This window comes from Octopus bimaculoides, chromosome 1 (genome assembly GCF_046866305.1).
Source record: "Octopus bimaculoides isolate indiv1 chromosome 1, ASM4686630v1, whole genome shotgun sequence".
Classification (NCBI taxonomy): Eukaryota; Metazoa; Mollusca; class Cephalopoda; order Octopoda; family Octopodidae; genus Octopus; species Octopus bimaculoides.
In genome coordinates, this window is record NC_142928.1 from 133,188,975 (window position 1) to 133,207,249 (window position 18,275).

Below are 18,275 nucleotides of genomic sequence, written 5' to 3' on the forward strand. Positions count from 1 at the left end.
TTTCGATATTATTATTATTATTATTATTCAGGTCACTGCCTGGAATCATTATAAGCTCTAAAATTCACTCCATAATTGCCCACGGGCATATGGCATAGTGGTTAAGAGTGCGGGCTACTAACCCCAAGATTCTGAGTTCGATTCCAGGTAGTGACCTGAATAATAATAATAGTAACATCGAAAAATACCTTAGGAATGAGGATCCAGGTTCAAAATTACTCCCAAGACACCTGATTAAGGCTGGAGGGTATATCAGCCGAAATGTATTAACAAGATGAGGACAAATATCCGTCAAATGTAAATAATGTACATAATTCCTTATCTCTTACATATAGAACTGTATTGACCACCATTGTAGAGAAAAAAACATTTAAACCCGGCTATGTTCTAATCAGCTAGATCCAGCCTATCACACCTAACCTTCAATGCCATTTTTAAAATATACAATCACATCATCAATATTTTAAAGCTATGAGATAATGCATGATTAATTTAAAATAATGTGAATGTGTAAGCATTACATCTGGCAGAAAAATCTGAATGCTAAAGCATTAAACTATCACTATAGAAAACAGTTAAACTCATAAAGTTTCATTATCTAATTGTTCTATGAGACACAGGAATGGTGAATTTAAGTATTGAGTGTAGTTGTTTAGCTAATGGGCATGAATTCAAACCTTGGGTCAGTCAAACAGTATATGTATGTATGTATATATATATGTATTACAACATTATCTTTACTCTCTTAACTGATCAAGTGCTTTTCCACTTGTTGAAGCCTTACATATATATATATATATATATATATATGGGGTGGGGGTATGCTCTGGTTCAAGCAGAAGAGGCAGATGACATCACAAGAATAACTAGAGCTAATAGGAAAATATTCCTTTAGTATGGCTAAGGAAATAAGAACTATCTATTTCCTATAATTTGACAAAAAGTTTGGTTTGAAATTTCAAAAATGTTACCAACTACAACAGGCACCCCACAAAAAGCTAGAGGGTACAGTAGCCAAAATATTGTGACTGTAACAAAACAAGGTGAGGACACTATCCTAAAAATATATTAGTTTGTAGGTAATAATATACCTGACAGAATACATCTGTAAATCAGTTACCAAGGCATATTAAAATAAATATGAATTTTGTCTTCCCATATATCTGGAATTTCAAGTTTCAACTAATCATGAGCTGGTCTCAAGAGTGCAAGAGCTAAATAAATTAATCTGTTAAATATTCAAGCTCTCTGTCAAAAGACAAGATGCCATGTTATGATTGGAAGAAATTATGAATATGTTCTTCATAAATAAGTCCTGAGGTCAATTTGTTTGACTAAAGCCCTTCAAGGGAATGCCCCAGCATGGCCACAGTCAAATAATTGAAACAAGTAAAAAGGAAGATATGTTTGTGCTGTCATAACATGAGAAAGCTGCACTGATTCCAAGAACTTTTCCTCAAGACATGGATTATATAGGATTTCATTAGAATTTTATTGACTTCCATCTCGTTTGATAACTAACCATTCTTTTGACCCCCAGCACATCCATTTTCCTGTGGTGATCTGTAGCAACCAGTTTGGGAATCCTTGCTTGAAATATAACAGATTCTGTTGCTAGCTGCCCTATTAGACATTTAGAACATAGAAACACTCGCTAGTTATTTTCTCCCCTCCCCCACTCTCTGATTTCAATATAATTTAGCTGATTGAGTTTTCTTTATTTTTTTTCCATTACTACTGTTGATTAACTCTGGTCAGCTATGCTTGAGCATAGTTGGTGACCTAAAGACATTAACCCTTTAGCATTTAAACTGGTTGTATGTGGCCCAAATATTCCACCTGTTATATGTCCAAGCTGGCCAGATCTGGCTTCTTGCACTCAGCCAAAAATATTATTCTAAAAATAAACACTCACGTCATTGAAATTTCACTTACAAGATAATGCATGACTAATTTAAATTGATGTGAATAAATAAGTATTGCACTTGACAGAGTAATCTGAATGCTAAAGGGTTAGAGAATTTAGGGAAAGAGACTAAATAGCAAAATTAAGCAAGCAGGCTTCAAAGAGCAACTCTCTCAGTGTCCTTAACTCCACCATACTTAAGGTGGAAGACAAAAGCTAGATTAGTTAAGCAGTTAATGTTTTATAATTTGGAATGTAAAAGGCTTGAGTAGGAGACATACACTCACATTTCTTTGTGGTGATTTGTTCTGACTGCAAACTAGAGGATCAAATTTTACAAATCTCAAACGAAACCTTCAAAATGTTATAAAACTTAACAAATTATTAATATCAGGATTTGTATTGCTATTTTCACCATTTCTTAAATGGAGGAAGTAAGCCCTTTGTACTGTTATTGTTGTATTCCTCTCGGGGGACTCGCAGAGAAAAGACGAGTTGTACAATTTAGTTATTACATTTATTTACTAATTATAAACAAAGAACGCACAAACCGAATGTTCGTTAAGAAACAAGAATCATGTCCTTGCCATATATATCAATAACCTTCAACTTCCACAGTCATACAAAACAACAACAAAACAGGGACCTCAGATGAACTACATTGAAACACGGGACCTCAGACGAACAGCAAACAAATCCAACAGTCCATATAACAGTTATGATCTGGTTTAGCTTTGGCTTCAGAGTGTGTTAAAAGAACCAATTTTTGCTATTCTTTTGATTTACAAAACCTTTCTCTTGTTATGATCATCTGTGTGGCTCTTTCTGTACACTAGGCACCCATTCATTATTTTCTTTGGTCAGTCTAACACAAAAATAACTGTCCAAGTTAAACTGATACAATTAGGAATCACATTTACTTATATGAATATTTTCAAATATTGTGTACAGATATCTGAAATTTCAAACTGTGTTGTTCCAAGTTATCATCTTCATCCCATTGATATTTCTCTGACATTTTGCCTTCATTATCTCTTAATACTGTAGCAATTAAACAGGCCATATCCAGCCTGAATATTCTACTTGCTGTATGTCCAAACAAACCAGATCTGGCCTCTTGCACCTATCCTACAATGTCATTCTAAAACTAAACAATCACATCATCAAAATCTCAAAGCTACAAGATAATGCATGATGAATTTAAAACAATGTGAATAAATAAGCATTACATTTGACTGGTTGCTAAAGGGTTAAGTGAAACCAAACCTTCTAAGGACAATTCTATTTCCTTCCAATCTATCTTGATCTAGCTTTAATTCGTATAGCCTTTTCTCTTCACCAACAGCTACGAGCACTTCACCCATCGTATACATCATTTCTCCATGTTACATGGCCAGGCAAGAAGAGTTGTCTCTCCTGTTTACATTGACCAGTGCTTAGTTTCAGTAAACTTGAGCTGAGAAACCTTAACTGCCTTAATTCTTTAGATCATTTCACTCACCTCTCTCTTACACACACTCTCTCTCTCCAACACACTCCTTCCCTCCTCTCCCCATGACTACTGCAAATTGTTTTGTCTTTACTCCCTGCAACATAGCATAAAACTTCTGACTGACTCGGGCGAGAAGAGTATATTCCACTTTTGTTTGTACTTTATACATACTAGTTGTGTCAATGCCTGAACCAAATATTCTACCTGTTTTATGTTTGAACTGGCCATTGAAATCTTAAAGCTTTGAGATAATACATAATTAATTTAAAACAAAATGAATGAATAAACATAACATTTGACCAAGTAATCTGAATGCTAAATGGTTAACGAGTTAGTCAAGGGAGAAAGGATACAGCCTATTACCTTTTTCAGTGACAGGTGAGAAGAAAAGAGGAAGTTATCTTCAGACCTGATCTGAAAGTTTACAACAGTGTGCAGTCTGCTAAATGCACCCTGGGGCATGATGGTTGTATAAAACCATGTGACAGGTTAAGTTTACCATCAAAAAAAGCAGTTCCTTTGATGGGTTTCCACTCAGTTCTTCTTAACTAAATTCTTCTCACAAGATTTTGGTCAACCCAAGGCTATGATGGAAAATATTTCCTGAAGATGGTGCTTAGTGGGATTAAATGCAAAACTATACAGTTGCAAACCAAAATTCTTCACTATATAACTCTACTTAGATCTATTTAAGTCACCCAATTCTTCTGGCAAGATACCAGGGTAGACAATGAACTCTAGTGAAAACGACACAATGATCAGTTGTGTGTGTGTAGGGGGGGGGGGTTCATATCAAGAAATAACACTTATATCAAACTAATCTTTGGCCAGTACATGCATTAGTCATGAATGTACAAAGACCAGTCTTGGAGCTGCCCACTACATACATTAGGGTATGCAAGGTACAGCAAACAGCACGTGTCTTTGTAGCTCTTTTATATATTTTACTAGCAGAAAGAACAGTGTTAATAGTGTTGGGGTGACAGAAGGTTATGGGTAGCTGGGTGATGCTAATACAGTTAACTGAAAAATAGTGTTATTATTGGGTAAAGATGTAGTGATATATGTGAGTCATTGAGTAAGGGTAAAGGAATATGTTTCATACATATTTCATTTTATTGTAACTGTTACTCTTTGAGTGGAAAATATAAAATGAAGAGAAGAGAGAGGACTTCAAAAAGCAGAGTTGTGAGACAAGAGTTCAATGACTTAGATTATAAAATATTTAAGACAAGTTAAACAGCCTGGTAGTGGGTTTCATCAGCAATATTGATAATTAGGGTTGTTGTAGGAAAACTATAATAATCTCTGCTTGAACAGAGTTTTGAAAAGTGGTAAGACCTGTTTAGAAGGGGAGAGTGATGAGCTCCACTTTGATAGTTAGACATTGGAAGACATTTTATTATTCTATATAGTATAGTTTATGGAAGGATATGCTGTGGCTTAAATAAAGTGTTTGTTTGTAGCTTCTTGAATTTAAGTGATTGTATTATTTTTGAATGCTAAGGTCCATTAGCAGTTCCATAGGTGAAGATTTAATGATATTCCATGGCAAAGGATAGAGTAATTGTGAGTATCCCATTCAGTTAAAATGCAATAGTGTGTCATTTGGTAGTAATTAGGTTAATATTGAAGTGTGTGTGTGTTAGTGTTTCATTGGATAGAAGTATTGTAAATGTTTCTCATATAGGTTTTTATTGCAGTAACATTAACCATATAACATTTGGGAAAATGTAATCATTGTCGTGTTTAAGTGAATTGTCAGTTAATCAACAGAAAGGTATATGATTGATGTTTAAAATATAATGTATTTGAACTTAGATAAAATAATTTTACATTTTCTTCAAATGAAATTTATACAGCCATATATCTACATATATATACAAATATATTGTCATTATTATCTCTCGTTATGATAATATGGATGACCCCCCCCCCCTTTCCTTAAGCTTTTATCACTCGCCTTCTTAGTAACTATCCCTTCATCACAGCAATTCCCACTGCAGATTTAACAAGTCTTTTTTTTTTTTTTCCAGGCACTTCTACTATAATGCCACTTGTTGTTGTAATAATAATTGTGGTGTGTATACTTGGGGTGGTACTATTTGGCATCTGCCATTGCCGGACAGCACCGTGGCTATGTCGAGGAGACAGCTCTCACACTAAAACTTCAGAGCATGAAAATTTACATCCTAACTCTCAAATGACCTGCTCAGAGGTAGGCTGAATCCTTACCTGTGCTGGCTTTCTTTACCATCTTCTTTGATCTTTGTTTAGCTTTTTCAGCAAGTCAGAAACAACTAGATCTGTAGAATTAAACCATCATTCATGACAATGTCTCAAGTAGAGCCAATAAACAGCTCACATTCTAATGTGCATTAATTATTTTTCCACATTGAAAAGTAGGAGGCAACAATGTGTTTGATGTATGTATATGTTATATATGTTAAAGACATTGTGTCTTCACTTGTACAATATGAAAGTAGTTTACTACTGACAGATTAACAAAATTCCTTTAAGAGCATCAAACCTGACATTGTATCAAGTTGCAAAAGTGATCAATGAATGTGATCAATGAAGCAAGATTCAATTGAAAAATTTTACTAATTTATGTGTTATCACAATACTCTCTTTTTCTGTAATTGTGTTCTCTTATCCAAAGACAATCCTAAGAAAAACAGCACCAGTTCTGTTGGGAATCAAATAAAATCTGGAAGAGAACTCTTGATTATATTTAAGATGGTATGCAATTTAGACTATGAAACTGAATACTTCTAACGTTAACATTTGTTTTTACATCTTAGTTTTGGCATAGCAATTTGCTTAAAGGTTGAACTAGTAAGTTTTATAAATTTTGATATTGATAAATCCATGCTCTGATTAGACCAAGTTTAGAGGTTCCAAAATGAAATGTTTTACTACTTTAGGCCATGCTAACATTCATTTAACTAGAAGTAGATGAAACATTGGCAAATGCCTAATGTCTATTCACCCCAAGTTACTATGCAGTGTAGTGAAATACATGAAACCTTTTCTGTTAACTTGTAATTAAAGTTAACCACCACATTGTCTAAGGAACCAAGAATGGTTTAAAGAGATTTACTTGAAGAATACTCAGAAGTAGTTCAAACTTGTTGGAATAAAATAACTCTTATTATAGATGCTGAAGCTAAACTCTGTAAACTCTATTAAAAACTCAATATAATAATAATTTGGGGGAATTTTTTAAAGGTATAATAAAAATAATAATAATCATAACATTAATAGTAAAATTGTTTGGTTTAAAGATAATTAATTGGTTTACATGTCCTCTTTCTGTTTCTCTTATTTACAATTCTTAAAATGGTTTTTACATTTCATTTCAGGATTATTCTGGAATTCCAACCCAGGAGCAACGGGCAATAGCATCATATAAAGAAAAACAAACACGTTTAAAATCCATAAGGACAGACAATGAATTAGGTCTCCCTCCTAGTATCCCAATCTCTGAAGATGGAGAAGAGGGATTTCTGACTAGTCAGAGATTACTACAATCATGTGACCGGTCCCATAAAATAGACTGTCAGGCTTTCTGCCCCCCACCAAATATAACCATATACAATGGAGAGAGTCCATCATCCTTTTATCATTCTCACTCAACAACCAACAGCAGCTTTCTCGCTCTCTCTGTGAACAAGAAAATTCCTCTTCCTTCTATGAAAACCCTGAGGGAGTCCAATGGACATTCAAATCTTAACCATTATAGCTATTTGGAAGGACACAGTCATCCTTCACGTTCCAAACCCCACACAAAGACCCCTTCTTCATCAACATTGCAGCCAAAGCTATCCAGTGACAGTCAAAATCCACAAGGCCAAAAATTTGACCGACTTGGAAATTACTCTCTAGTTTCTTCTCCCAGTACTCGAATGCCTAATGAGGCAAATGTCTACAGCTTCCAGCCTGACAGACACCTTTGATATAGACCTCCCCACTCCGTTCTCAGCTGAGGAGATTTGAGAAAACTACATGCTAGAACACAACCATCACTGTTGCTGCTGTTTTTTTTTTCTTTGTATTTTTTTTTTTTTTTTTAAATATAATTGACTAATCAAAAATTGACGTTATAAAGCTGAGGAAGCCATTGAAGTGTGGTTGATGTTCTCTAAGCTCTGGTCCTTCTTGCAACTGTCTGTGACTGTGGTGCTGTGAGAGACTATGTTGGAGACATGTAAAGCTAGTGCCTCGTTTCTTGTTGGAGATACCCTGTTTATACCATTTGGTAGATCTCGACTTCTGATAACCCAATGGAACATTTAGGGGTGCTTCTTTCCAGAATATTTTCAAGGTTTTTTTAACCATGAAAATACCATGACAACTGGTTGGAATGCTGGACCACTATTGCAAAAATACCCTAATCTGGACAAGTCTTTCAAACCTTCTCCACTACTTTTACACACCCCAAAAAGCAAAAAATAAAAAAATAAAGTAAAATAAATATTTAAAAAATGTACAAACTTAGGCTACAATTTATTTTTTGGACTTTAAACAAGTATTGACTTAATACATGTGAATAAATTTTAAAAAATGATTAAAATTAAATATAAAAATAAAATATAATTGGTGAAATAGTAAATATTTCCTATATTAGTGTCTTCCATGTTTATCTTTTATTTTTTAAATTCCAAAAATCTGTGAATAAACCTCAAAGACTGTGTTGCTAAAACACATTTCAATGAGTCCTCCTACCCACAAGAAGTTATGTTTTGCCTTTGTTCTTCATTGCAAAGAACAAAATTTCCTGGAACAGCTCCTAACTCTTCTCCCTTTGTTTCCTGGCCAGTATACTGAAGAGTTATATAGCTTGTATTTTGTAGGCAAACAGCTTGCTCTCTGCCTTTGAAGAACATAGACAGAACACCTTCATTTAGACATCAATAAATGCTCATTGAAACATGTATACATTTTTTTTCTCTCTCTCTCTCTCATGTCTCATCTCCATTTTGCTTCACTATGCTTTCAATTCAGCTATAATAGGTATTACATTTTCTCAACGATTCCACATAATTTTATATATTATTAGTTTATAATGTATGAGTAAAAAAAAAAAGCCTTGGATGAAATATATACTATAGAACAACAAAAATAAAGAAAACAACTCTTTATTCGAAGATATATTACAAAATAACAGCGAGCTAGAACAGTGTATATACAATTGAATGGTTATTCTTTTTAAATTCTTTCTGTAAAAAACAAAGACTGTCTAGGAGCAGTCGTAAGGGCATCTATATACTGAGATGCTCTGTCCAAACAAAACAGGAAAAAAACTAACAAACAAATAACAAACCGATATAGATATATATATACAGGAGTCTAGATAATAGTTGAGTAACTACAGTCTAGCTGATGGGATATGGAAAACAAGGCATGGATCATTATTAAGAACAGATAATTTGGTTTTTAAGCAAGAAATGGAATGTATTGTTACTGAAAACATTCTAGGTGGTGATTAGCAAGTAAACCCATATCAACTTTCCTATCCAGTTGAAGCTTTGATAGGCAAAGGAGGAGGGTGGAAAATCTTTCATACTGCTCACCTTTACTAGAAGGTAAGTTGGATTTTGACCAAAACTTTTATAGTTGTGGCACTAGCTAAACAAGGAATCTAAATGTCCAATACTTTTTAGCAGTACAGCAACTTTCATTGGATGGTATCAGAATGGCTGCTCAAAGAACAGCAGTAACAGAACAAAAGTGGTTTTAAAAAAAAAATTAATCAGCCAGTATTAGAAGCTAAGCACAATCTCCTTCAAAAGAGGTTCAGCAAGAAACTCTTGTCAAGCCCAGTCCAATTGTCTCTCAACATATCTAGTCTTAACTTCTGCCATAAAAATAAAATATTATTTCTTACTAGAATGACAAGATCAAATCTACTAGGGCAGCTACTGAAGCTCCGCATCCACTTAAAGCAATACAGGAATTAGAGCAGACTAGTTCAAATGCACTCTCTATGAAAACCTATTAACTAATACTAATCTCTACCAACTCCAAACCTTTCTTATAATACAAACAGAATAGAACAATTGCATGATATGAGGAAAATTGTAAACCAGATACTTTAGTACCATCTACAGCAGCTGGCTAGATACTTAGGGGGAATCCACTTCTAGCTCATATACAAGAGTTCTTATGTTTCTGGAGATGGCAACAGCAGTATCAATTACATTGCTCAAGTACGCTAATAAGCAAAGGAGAGATTACAAAGTGGGGGAATTATTTGTCCCATTTTACATAGATTTCGTTTAATATGTTTGAGTCCTAATAACATACAAGTTAATGATTGCAGCATTTACCGATTGCCTACCCATCTTCCAATCATAACTGACCCCCTCAGCAATATCCATTTTCATTGTTCATATATTTTATTTGATGTGAATAAAGTATGCTACTTAATGGCATGAAGGAAGACCCACATCGAGTGTCTTGTAGAGGATATCGCTTATATTTTGATGACTTGCGACTAATTTAATGAGTCACAAGAGAAAATTTAGAAGACCGGCAGTGTAGGGACTGGATATACTCACAAATGTTTGGAATGCTGAAGATGACAAAAAGGGAACACTTAGAGCAAAATGCAGTATCAGATTTCATATTCTAACTACATATCTTCATATTTTCAGCTTTAGTAGAATGTTATGGAGTAAGTGGTTCTGTTCTAGACATACAACTACTTGGATACTGCAATTTCACTTAACTCTTTGAAGGAAAGCAAAAGCACATAGTTTGTCATCTTTGTGAGAAATGGTGCGGAAAAAAAGAGCAAGTATGGACCAAAAAGAAAGCTTCAATTAGTCAACCTTGATGGCTGCTAAAAAGGATGAAGTGATGCAGACATTCAAATGCAATTCCTTTATTTAAAAAAAAAAAAATATTTTTTTATAATTTTTTTTCAGAAAGTATCAAAATAGTTATAGGGAATTGCTAATTAGATTAAACAACAGAAAAAAAAAATCAGCAAAATGAAATGGCTGGTGACTTAGAAAATATGGTATTTAAACATGGTAATTTATAAACCGTAGCAATAATATATAAAGTGAGCTTTCTGAAAATGAAAGTAATCAAAAGTATAAAAAGCCTAACAAGAGTGGGGGAAAGGAAAGAGAAACTACTTATGCTCACAGGTGATAGTCTGAGCTGCAAAAAATAAGATAGGGTGGGGGAAGGAGTAGGGAAGAAGTTTGTTAGTTTGCATCATAGTTATATGAACAGTTATTTCAAGTGGGTTATTTGAGTTGCCTGGCAGAGAGATTTAAAGCCAGTTCAATGATATATAAGACTTCTCTAACATTCAACCGCATCTTCCTCAGTGGTAGGACTCCTGGTGCTTGCAAGGCTAAAATCACTGCAAGTTGACACACTACGAGATGGTATCAATGCAGGAACTAAAAATAGAAACGAAAAATAAAAAGTTAATTTTTTTTTTTATATATATATATATTATTAAATCAAAATTGAATTAAAATATACGAGGGAAACAAAAACAAGTGTGTATGTATAATATATATATATATATATATATATATAATCTAGAACAACATCAGTATATATATTTTATTTTATTTTATTTTATTTTTTCATTTTATCTGGTTTCAGCTCATGAGCTGTGGCTATGCTGGGGCAGTCAAGTTTATTTTTAAAAAACTGTTATTTTTTTATTAAACTAAAAATATTTTTTTCAGTCTGAAATTAAAAGGTGTGTGTTGTATAAATTCATTTTGATAAACTTGAGACAAATAAAAAGATTGAGTTTCTTTTCAGGTCCAAAATACAGCAAAAACGAAAAAGCATGGTAATTAAATTTGGGTGAGGGGGAAAAAAACTCAAAGTAAACCAACAATCTCAGTTTATTAAGAATATTGCAGTTGGAGTGATATTTCATAGAAGGGATATCAAGCAGGCAAGGGTGGTTGTGCAATTGAAACTAAATTTAACATGCACTATGGGAATGAAAAACTAGAAAAGCTAAGAATTTAAGAATATCCTGGTGGAAACAAGTCTCAAACTACAATAATTCCTTTGTCTAAAGACTATATAATACTTGTACCATCAAGACTAGTGAATCTTTCTACATAAAAATCTTGCAGTCATATTTACAAAAATATTAAAACTTTACAATAAGTGAATATTGCTAGCATCATGATAACATCAATTTACATCAAGGTTTCAAATAAAATAGACTTTGAGATGATATAGACTTTACTCCTTATGATTTTTGAAAATGACTTTGGTTGCCCTTAGAAATTGCTTCAATTTCACTTAATTTTTTGTAAATGACTTCCTTAAGTTTCTTTTCAGAAGTCATTTCTGTACCAAGTGAAATGGTTTCCTGGCAATATACCTTGTAAAGGCATCTACTTGCTCTGTGTGTGTGTGTATATATATATATATATATATAATTAAATTAAAACAGTAGGGTAAAAAAAGTGGATATTAATTAAAATCAATTTAATACCAGGGGAACAAGCACATTGAAAGAATCAAGGAGATTCAGAAAAAATATCTGAGATCTCAAAGGATTATTGTATATGTATATATAAAGGAGACCACTAGGTGGACTGTTAATGTGCTAGAAGAAGATCACATGTAATGCGTCTGAATTGTTCTCAAAAATTTAGCGAAGCAGCAAAACGTATACGGGCAAGACAAGTGAAAATTACATAAATACACAGACCGGTTTCGAAGTTAATATTTCCTTACCGCAAATATCTGTTTCTCATCAGTACGGACTGCCAAAGAAATATAATTCCCAGAATCGTATACTAGTTTTCACTTGTCTTGCCCATATACGTTTTGTTGCTTCACTAAAGTTTTCTTTGAGAACAATTCGGTCTTAGTAGACGTATTACATGTGATCTTCTTTATATACACATATATATATATATATATATATATATATATATATAACATACAAAAATAAGAAGAATGACCAGCAAAAGTGGGTCATTCCTCTTATTTTTGTATGTAATATTTTAATCTTCGGATTTTTTTTAAATATGCTAGACCACTGGTTTTAATTGATTAATATCAATTTCTACCCTTATTATTAAATTTTATACATATATATATATATATATATACACATACATATATGTGTGTGTATATATATATATATATATACAAAATTTGTAAGAAGAATAGGTAGAATATATACAACATATGTTTCTTAACTAGCTGAAGTCCACTATGTACATATTACACAATGAACTCTCCTGAGCGTAGTTAGTAATCAGGCCAAAAATACCATCATGAAGTTTACATGCTGCAAGAAATAAACAATGAATCATTAGACCCATTGTTTATTTATAATGAACTTCAGTTAGTTAAGAAACATATGTAGCCTATATTCTACCTACTCCACTCCTTATAAATCCTGGATTTTTTTTCACATTCTTAGTAGCATTAGTTCCTAACTGTGAGTTGTACGGAAACAGGAAACAATCAGCTTATCAAAATTCTTCATAATTTCAATATGGGTAAAAGTGTATAACTTACAATCTTAATAAATTTTTATTTTATTGTATACTGTCCACTTTTTGTTCCCTATACTAATTGCATATTGCTTGACGCTAACTAACATCCTACGCTCAGATCCCTAGATCATACCTATACGTGTATCTATATATTAAATAAACGTCATCGTTTAATGTACATGTTCCAATGTCAGCTTTGACCCACAATGCAGTCCTTAGACCCATCAAATCCTGTTAAACCATCCAACCCATGCCAGCATGGAACATGGACGTTGATGATGATCTCTGTTTGTATGTACATATAAATATATGCATATGTGTGTATATATATATATATATATATATATATATACAAATTTGTGTGTGTGACCTATATAAACAGAGCTAATTGAGCTGTTTCTCTGTTAATTAAAAAACATGGTGAACAGCCTTGATTTTCAAACCTTATTGGATTCTCATCAGAGGTGTCTACATCAATTTGACCAATCCTAGAGAAATAAGCAGCCAGTCTGTTTGTGTGTGTATGTATATATAACATCATCTCTCAACATTATCCAACACAGAGAGATGACAAATATAATTTTGTTTTCTGTTGTTTTTTTTAATATTTAACACAAATTATAAACATTACACACTTACACATTTCAGAAGAGAAAATAACCTACCTCTTCCATTTCACAGAACTGGTTTAACCAATAGTCTCATTGATTACAGATAATAAAACCAGGTATCTCCTAACTCCCCAGAAAACCTCCCATTGTCAGCTTACATCAAAGTGTATAAGAAATAACTTCAATGGAAAATTGCTTTAAAACAATGGTTCTAAGCAGTAAAACTTCTTTCTCTAACATTTTCCAGATAGGAACCGGAAGCACTACATGAAATTTTACAAACTTATCTCAACTCATCTGTGCTTGTTACTATCTCCTTCCTACATTACAGATTCTACCAAATTCTTTTCAAAAGCAGATTCAATAGTAAAATAAACATAATATACTCTTACTATCCAAATGCTGAATCAGCTACCTCTGCATTGCAAGTCAAACAGAGCTGACCAGAGAGCCCTTATCTGTTATCCTGTGTTTCAGTCATTGGACTGCAGCCATGCTGGGGCACCACCTTCAAAGGTCTAATCAAATAGATTTACCCCAGTAAATTTGTTTAACTACTTTTTAAGCCTAGTACTTATTGTATTGGTCTCTTTTGCCAAACTGCTAATTTATGGGGGTGTAAACAAACCAACGCTGGTTGTCAATCAGTGATGGGGGACAAATACATGCACATTATTTACACACACACAATGGCCTTCTTTTAGTTTCCATTAACCAAATCCACTCAAGGCTTTGGTTGGCCTGGAAATATAACAAGACAATTGGTCAAGGTGCTACACAATGGGACTGAACCCAAGATCACATGATTGGGAAGGAAACTTCTTAGCCACACAGCCATGCCATGTCGTACATATTTCTATATCTGACACCTGTAATTAGTTTCTCTTTCACATTTTTCTATCCTAGAATAAACTCAATATTTTCATCTTCAGAAAGGCAACAAATGCTCTTTGTTAGCTTTGAGATTTTGCCAATCGCAAATGTCCACTTCTTCATAATTCCACTTATCCATCCTAATGCTACCTTCCTCCTGACAAGAATCTCCACAAATTATAAACACTATCTCTGCTACCAACTAAGTTACATTTCTCGTAACATGATAAGCAACTGAGCCAATGAAGGAACCTACATGGGGTTACTCAACTAGAAACAGCAGTTAAAATTCTTACTTATTGTATTGTCTTAAAAAAAAAAAAAAGCATGGCTATGTGGTAAAAAGCTTGCCTCCCAACCACATAGTTCTAGGTTCTGTCCCACTGGGAGTGTTCTACTATAGCCTTGAGCTGACCAAAGCCTTGTGAATGAATTTGGTAGAAGGAAACTAAAAGAAGCCCACTGTATGTGTGTATCTGTGTTTGTACCCCCACCACCACTTGACAACCAATGTTGGTGTGTTTACATCCTCATAACTTAGTAGCATTAGTTCCTCATAACTTAGCAACTTGACAAGAGAGGCTGATAGTATAAGTACCGTGCTCAACAAAATGTACTCGGATCAATTCAACTAAAAATTCTTCAAGGCAGTGCCCCAGCATGGCCACAGTCTAATGACTGAAAAAGATATTTGACAACGGAGTCTTGAATACATAAGAGGTGGTATGATCACAAATCTCCTTGACCAAGTTTGACTAGGGTTTAAACAACAATAGCTAAACAAGCATATGAGATAAACATGCTTAGAGCTCCACTGAACAAAACATGAAAATTTTGGAAATCATTTGATGTTGATTTTCTTGACAGATTTTCTCAAATTGCTGTACATCCATGATAGTGGACTGGTTCTTGGCTAAATGTCCCTCTTACCGATAACCAAAAGTATTTCATATTCTTGGCCAGGCATACTGCAGTTACCACAATTAGTATGCACAAACACACACACTCTCACTCTCTCTTATATGACTGAAACATGAATTTCAATTGAATTTTGAAAATTCATTCACAGTAAAAGAGATAAAAAAAGAAATTGCAGAATGTGTTGAAGTCTTAGATGCCCTCTATGTTAATTTTCTTCTCTAGAAAATTACGACAGTAAATTTATCTTTTATGATTATGTGAAGTAACTGAATGGATTCACTAAAATCTTTCAAATTAGAAGATTAAAAAAAAAATTCAGTAATAACATCTATTATAACCAACTAGAACAATGAAGTCATAAGCAAAGAAAGTCTAACAATGAATATGCTTTTTTGTGGGTGTGTATTCAAGTTTATCAACAAACCATATATTTGATAATAAAAGACCTCAGTATCATTGGAAATAGAGGGGTGAATTCATTAAATGATGCAATCAAGGAGTACTTTACATTCAGGACTGAGTTTCTTGACACTAATTTATTTGTTACACTGATGGCAGCAGCTGAAGACTGATAGAAAATAAATTGTTTTCAAGAAACACAGAGTTTTGAATATAAGTGCTCTATGTTTGTGTCATATAATAAATACATTCAAGTATATCGTATTATACAGACAAGAAAGTAATATTTCAAACACAGTATCTCCATGAAAACAGCAGAAAAATTCCAAGACAGAAAAACATTGCCAACAAACAGCCACAGGACTGTTTTATATTCTTAGCCCATGGTTGCTTGTTGACAACTTTTTTCTATCTTACAAGGGTAGTAATACCCAATTTTTCTGCATTCAAAATATTACTTGCTTGTCTGAATAATATGATACAATTTCGATGCTTCTAAAAAAAAACAAATATGTTTGTTTATATATGAATATGTTGTTGTTGCATCCAAGTATATGTTTACATATGTGCACACACTCAAGTATTGTAGACTGGAAATGCACAAATAAATAGAGACAGAAAAGTAAAATTCAAATTGAAATAGCAAGGCAACCCTTTTTATAAAATATTTTACACATAGAAACATAAGTAGTGTTTACAAATGAATATCAAAACTAAAGTACATATTTCAATGTACACTATATAAAACTAGATATAAATTAATGTTCCTTGCCCATATATAAATAACATACATTTTAAACAAAGTTGTAGTGTAGGTAAAAATCACTGAAATATTAATAATTAACATTGAGAATCTAGACATTTGTCCTCCTTACAGAATCATCTCAATAATAAAAAAAGTAATCTTTATTTGAAAATTCTTCATTGAAATGCAAACACATGCAAAATGTGTGTGTGTGCGTGTGTGGGGGAAGAGGGGTATGCAATCTAACAATTTCAAAATGGTACACATAAAAAACATGGAATATTAAGTAGATCATACAAAAAAAAAAACAAAGAGATTGATGAAGCCTATGAGCTTAATTCATTCAAGAACCAAATTTTATAAATCTGTCAGTTTTAATTTTCTCTGTTAAATTTGGTGCCAGCTATAAAATAATACAATCTTAAATGTAAAATTGGCAAACAAAACTGAAGTCAACTGAAGGTATGTTATAACTGGAATACAGAAAGACAATAGAAGATATTACCAAATAGTTTACTAAAAAGAAGCAAGGTTAGATGTTAAAAAAATATCTGCAGGTTATGATAAATATTGAACTCTAAGGTTTAGGGAAAACCAGAAAATTGGTTTCCATAAACCTAGAATACATTCGATGCGTGTTTATTTCAAATAATCATGAAACAAAATCTTTATTTCTTCAAAGTTAAGATTTTTACTTCATTCCTTCACTAGGGCACGTCTCTCCAGTGAAAGGAACCCCTCTCTCAACTCCATTTAGTTATATCTATTTAGTGCTGGCGTTTTGTTTCAAGGATTCACCTTACTCATCATACTAAGACTGTGGGTTGGTGAAGTTGCATTTTAGGCACCTAAGTGGAATTTGTTTCAGAACACACATAGCCAGAATAAATACACTAAAAGACATCCAAGTCCAACATTCTCAAAGTTTCACCACTCCTCTATCCAGGATTGGTAACTTTTTTATTTACTCCTGAACAGTGGTTCTCAACTGGAGTCCATATGGCTCTTGGGGATTCATACAAGATTTTGTTGTAAAAATTTATCTGCAATAAATTGATTATACTTATATAATATACACAAAGTATTCTAACAATTTGATCTCAGAGTGCAGAGATTCAGAATAAATACTGTGCAGCATTTAATCCAATGCTCTAACAACTCTGTCACTTCACCACTTTGTACGTAATGAGGTCCTAATTATGCCATAGCAGAAAATAATCATAAATTAGGTAAACACCATCAAAAACCACCACAGCAGCAAACCATAAGTTTGTGACAATACTCACTGCTTAGTGAGGTTATATAAATCAGATTCAATAATTATTATTGTTGCTGACAACAGTATTAAATAACATTTATGGTTTACACAATCCTATTAGCCATCAAAATTCACACAACACACCAGTTTCTTCACTTATAAGCTGCCAAATTTAATGCAAAAACCATTTTGTTTTTGTTTTCTTTTTCCTGAATTTCTGAATGAACAATGCTATAGTGTGCAATCTTCGACATCAGACTTCATCACCATATCTAGAATATTTTAGAAATATTACTGAACACAAACAAGTTGTATTTTATTGAACTGTACCTTAACAGAGAATTAACCTGTTTCCTTCAATATACGCTACCCAATGGAATGACTAACAGATTCTATCTGGTGTTAGCATCACAGTTAAAACTAAACATTCAGCAATCAACAGACAGATGGCGACTATTTTTCTCTTTTATTTTTATTCTCTTTTTTTCTACAGTATAAACAGGAGTTTATAACTAATGTAGTAAACTTTATAAACCTATTCGCACACTTAGTATTACAACA

The 18,275-nt window shown here is 33.1% G+C and overlaps 2 protein-coding genes across 4 annotated transcripts in view; one reads left to right on the plus strand and one right to left on the minus strand.

Moving 5' to 3' along the window:
- LOC106868391 (uncharacterized) overlaps positions 1-8,337 on the plus strand; it is an 81,296-nt gene extending 72,959 nt beyond the window's left edge. Inside the window, exons 4-5 of one of the 3 annotated variants that reach the window (XM_052970646.2) lie at positions 5,435-5,616; positions 6,764-8,337. In XM_052970646.2, the coding sequence (XP_052826606.1) occupies positions 5,435-5,616; positions 6,764-7,357 (776 nt within the window). In that variant the 3' untranslated portion in view covers positions 7,358-8,337. The remainder of the gene's footprint in view (positions 1-5,434; positions 5,617-6,763) is intronic. The other 2 variants (XM_089358571.1, XM_052970658.2) reach the window with 2 other exon arrangements.
- A 186-nt stretch (positions 8,338-8,523) lies between these two features.
- Positions 8,524-18,275, minus strand: part of LOC106868390 (protein NDRG3) — a 37,808-nt gene continuing 28,056 nt past the window's right edge. Inside the window, exon 9 of the mRNA XM_089358588.1 lies at positions 8,524-10,819. Within this exon, the coding sequence (XP_089214714.1) occupies positions 10,808-10,819 (12 nt within the window). The 3' untranslated portion in view covers positions 8,524-10,807. The remainder of the gene's footprint in view (positions 10,820-18,275) is intronic.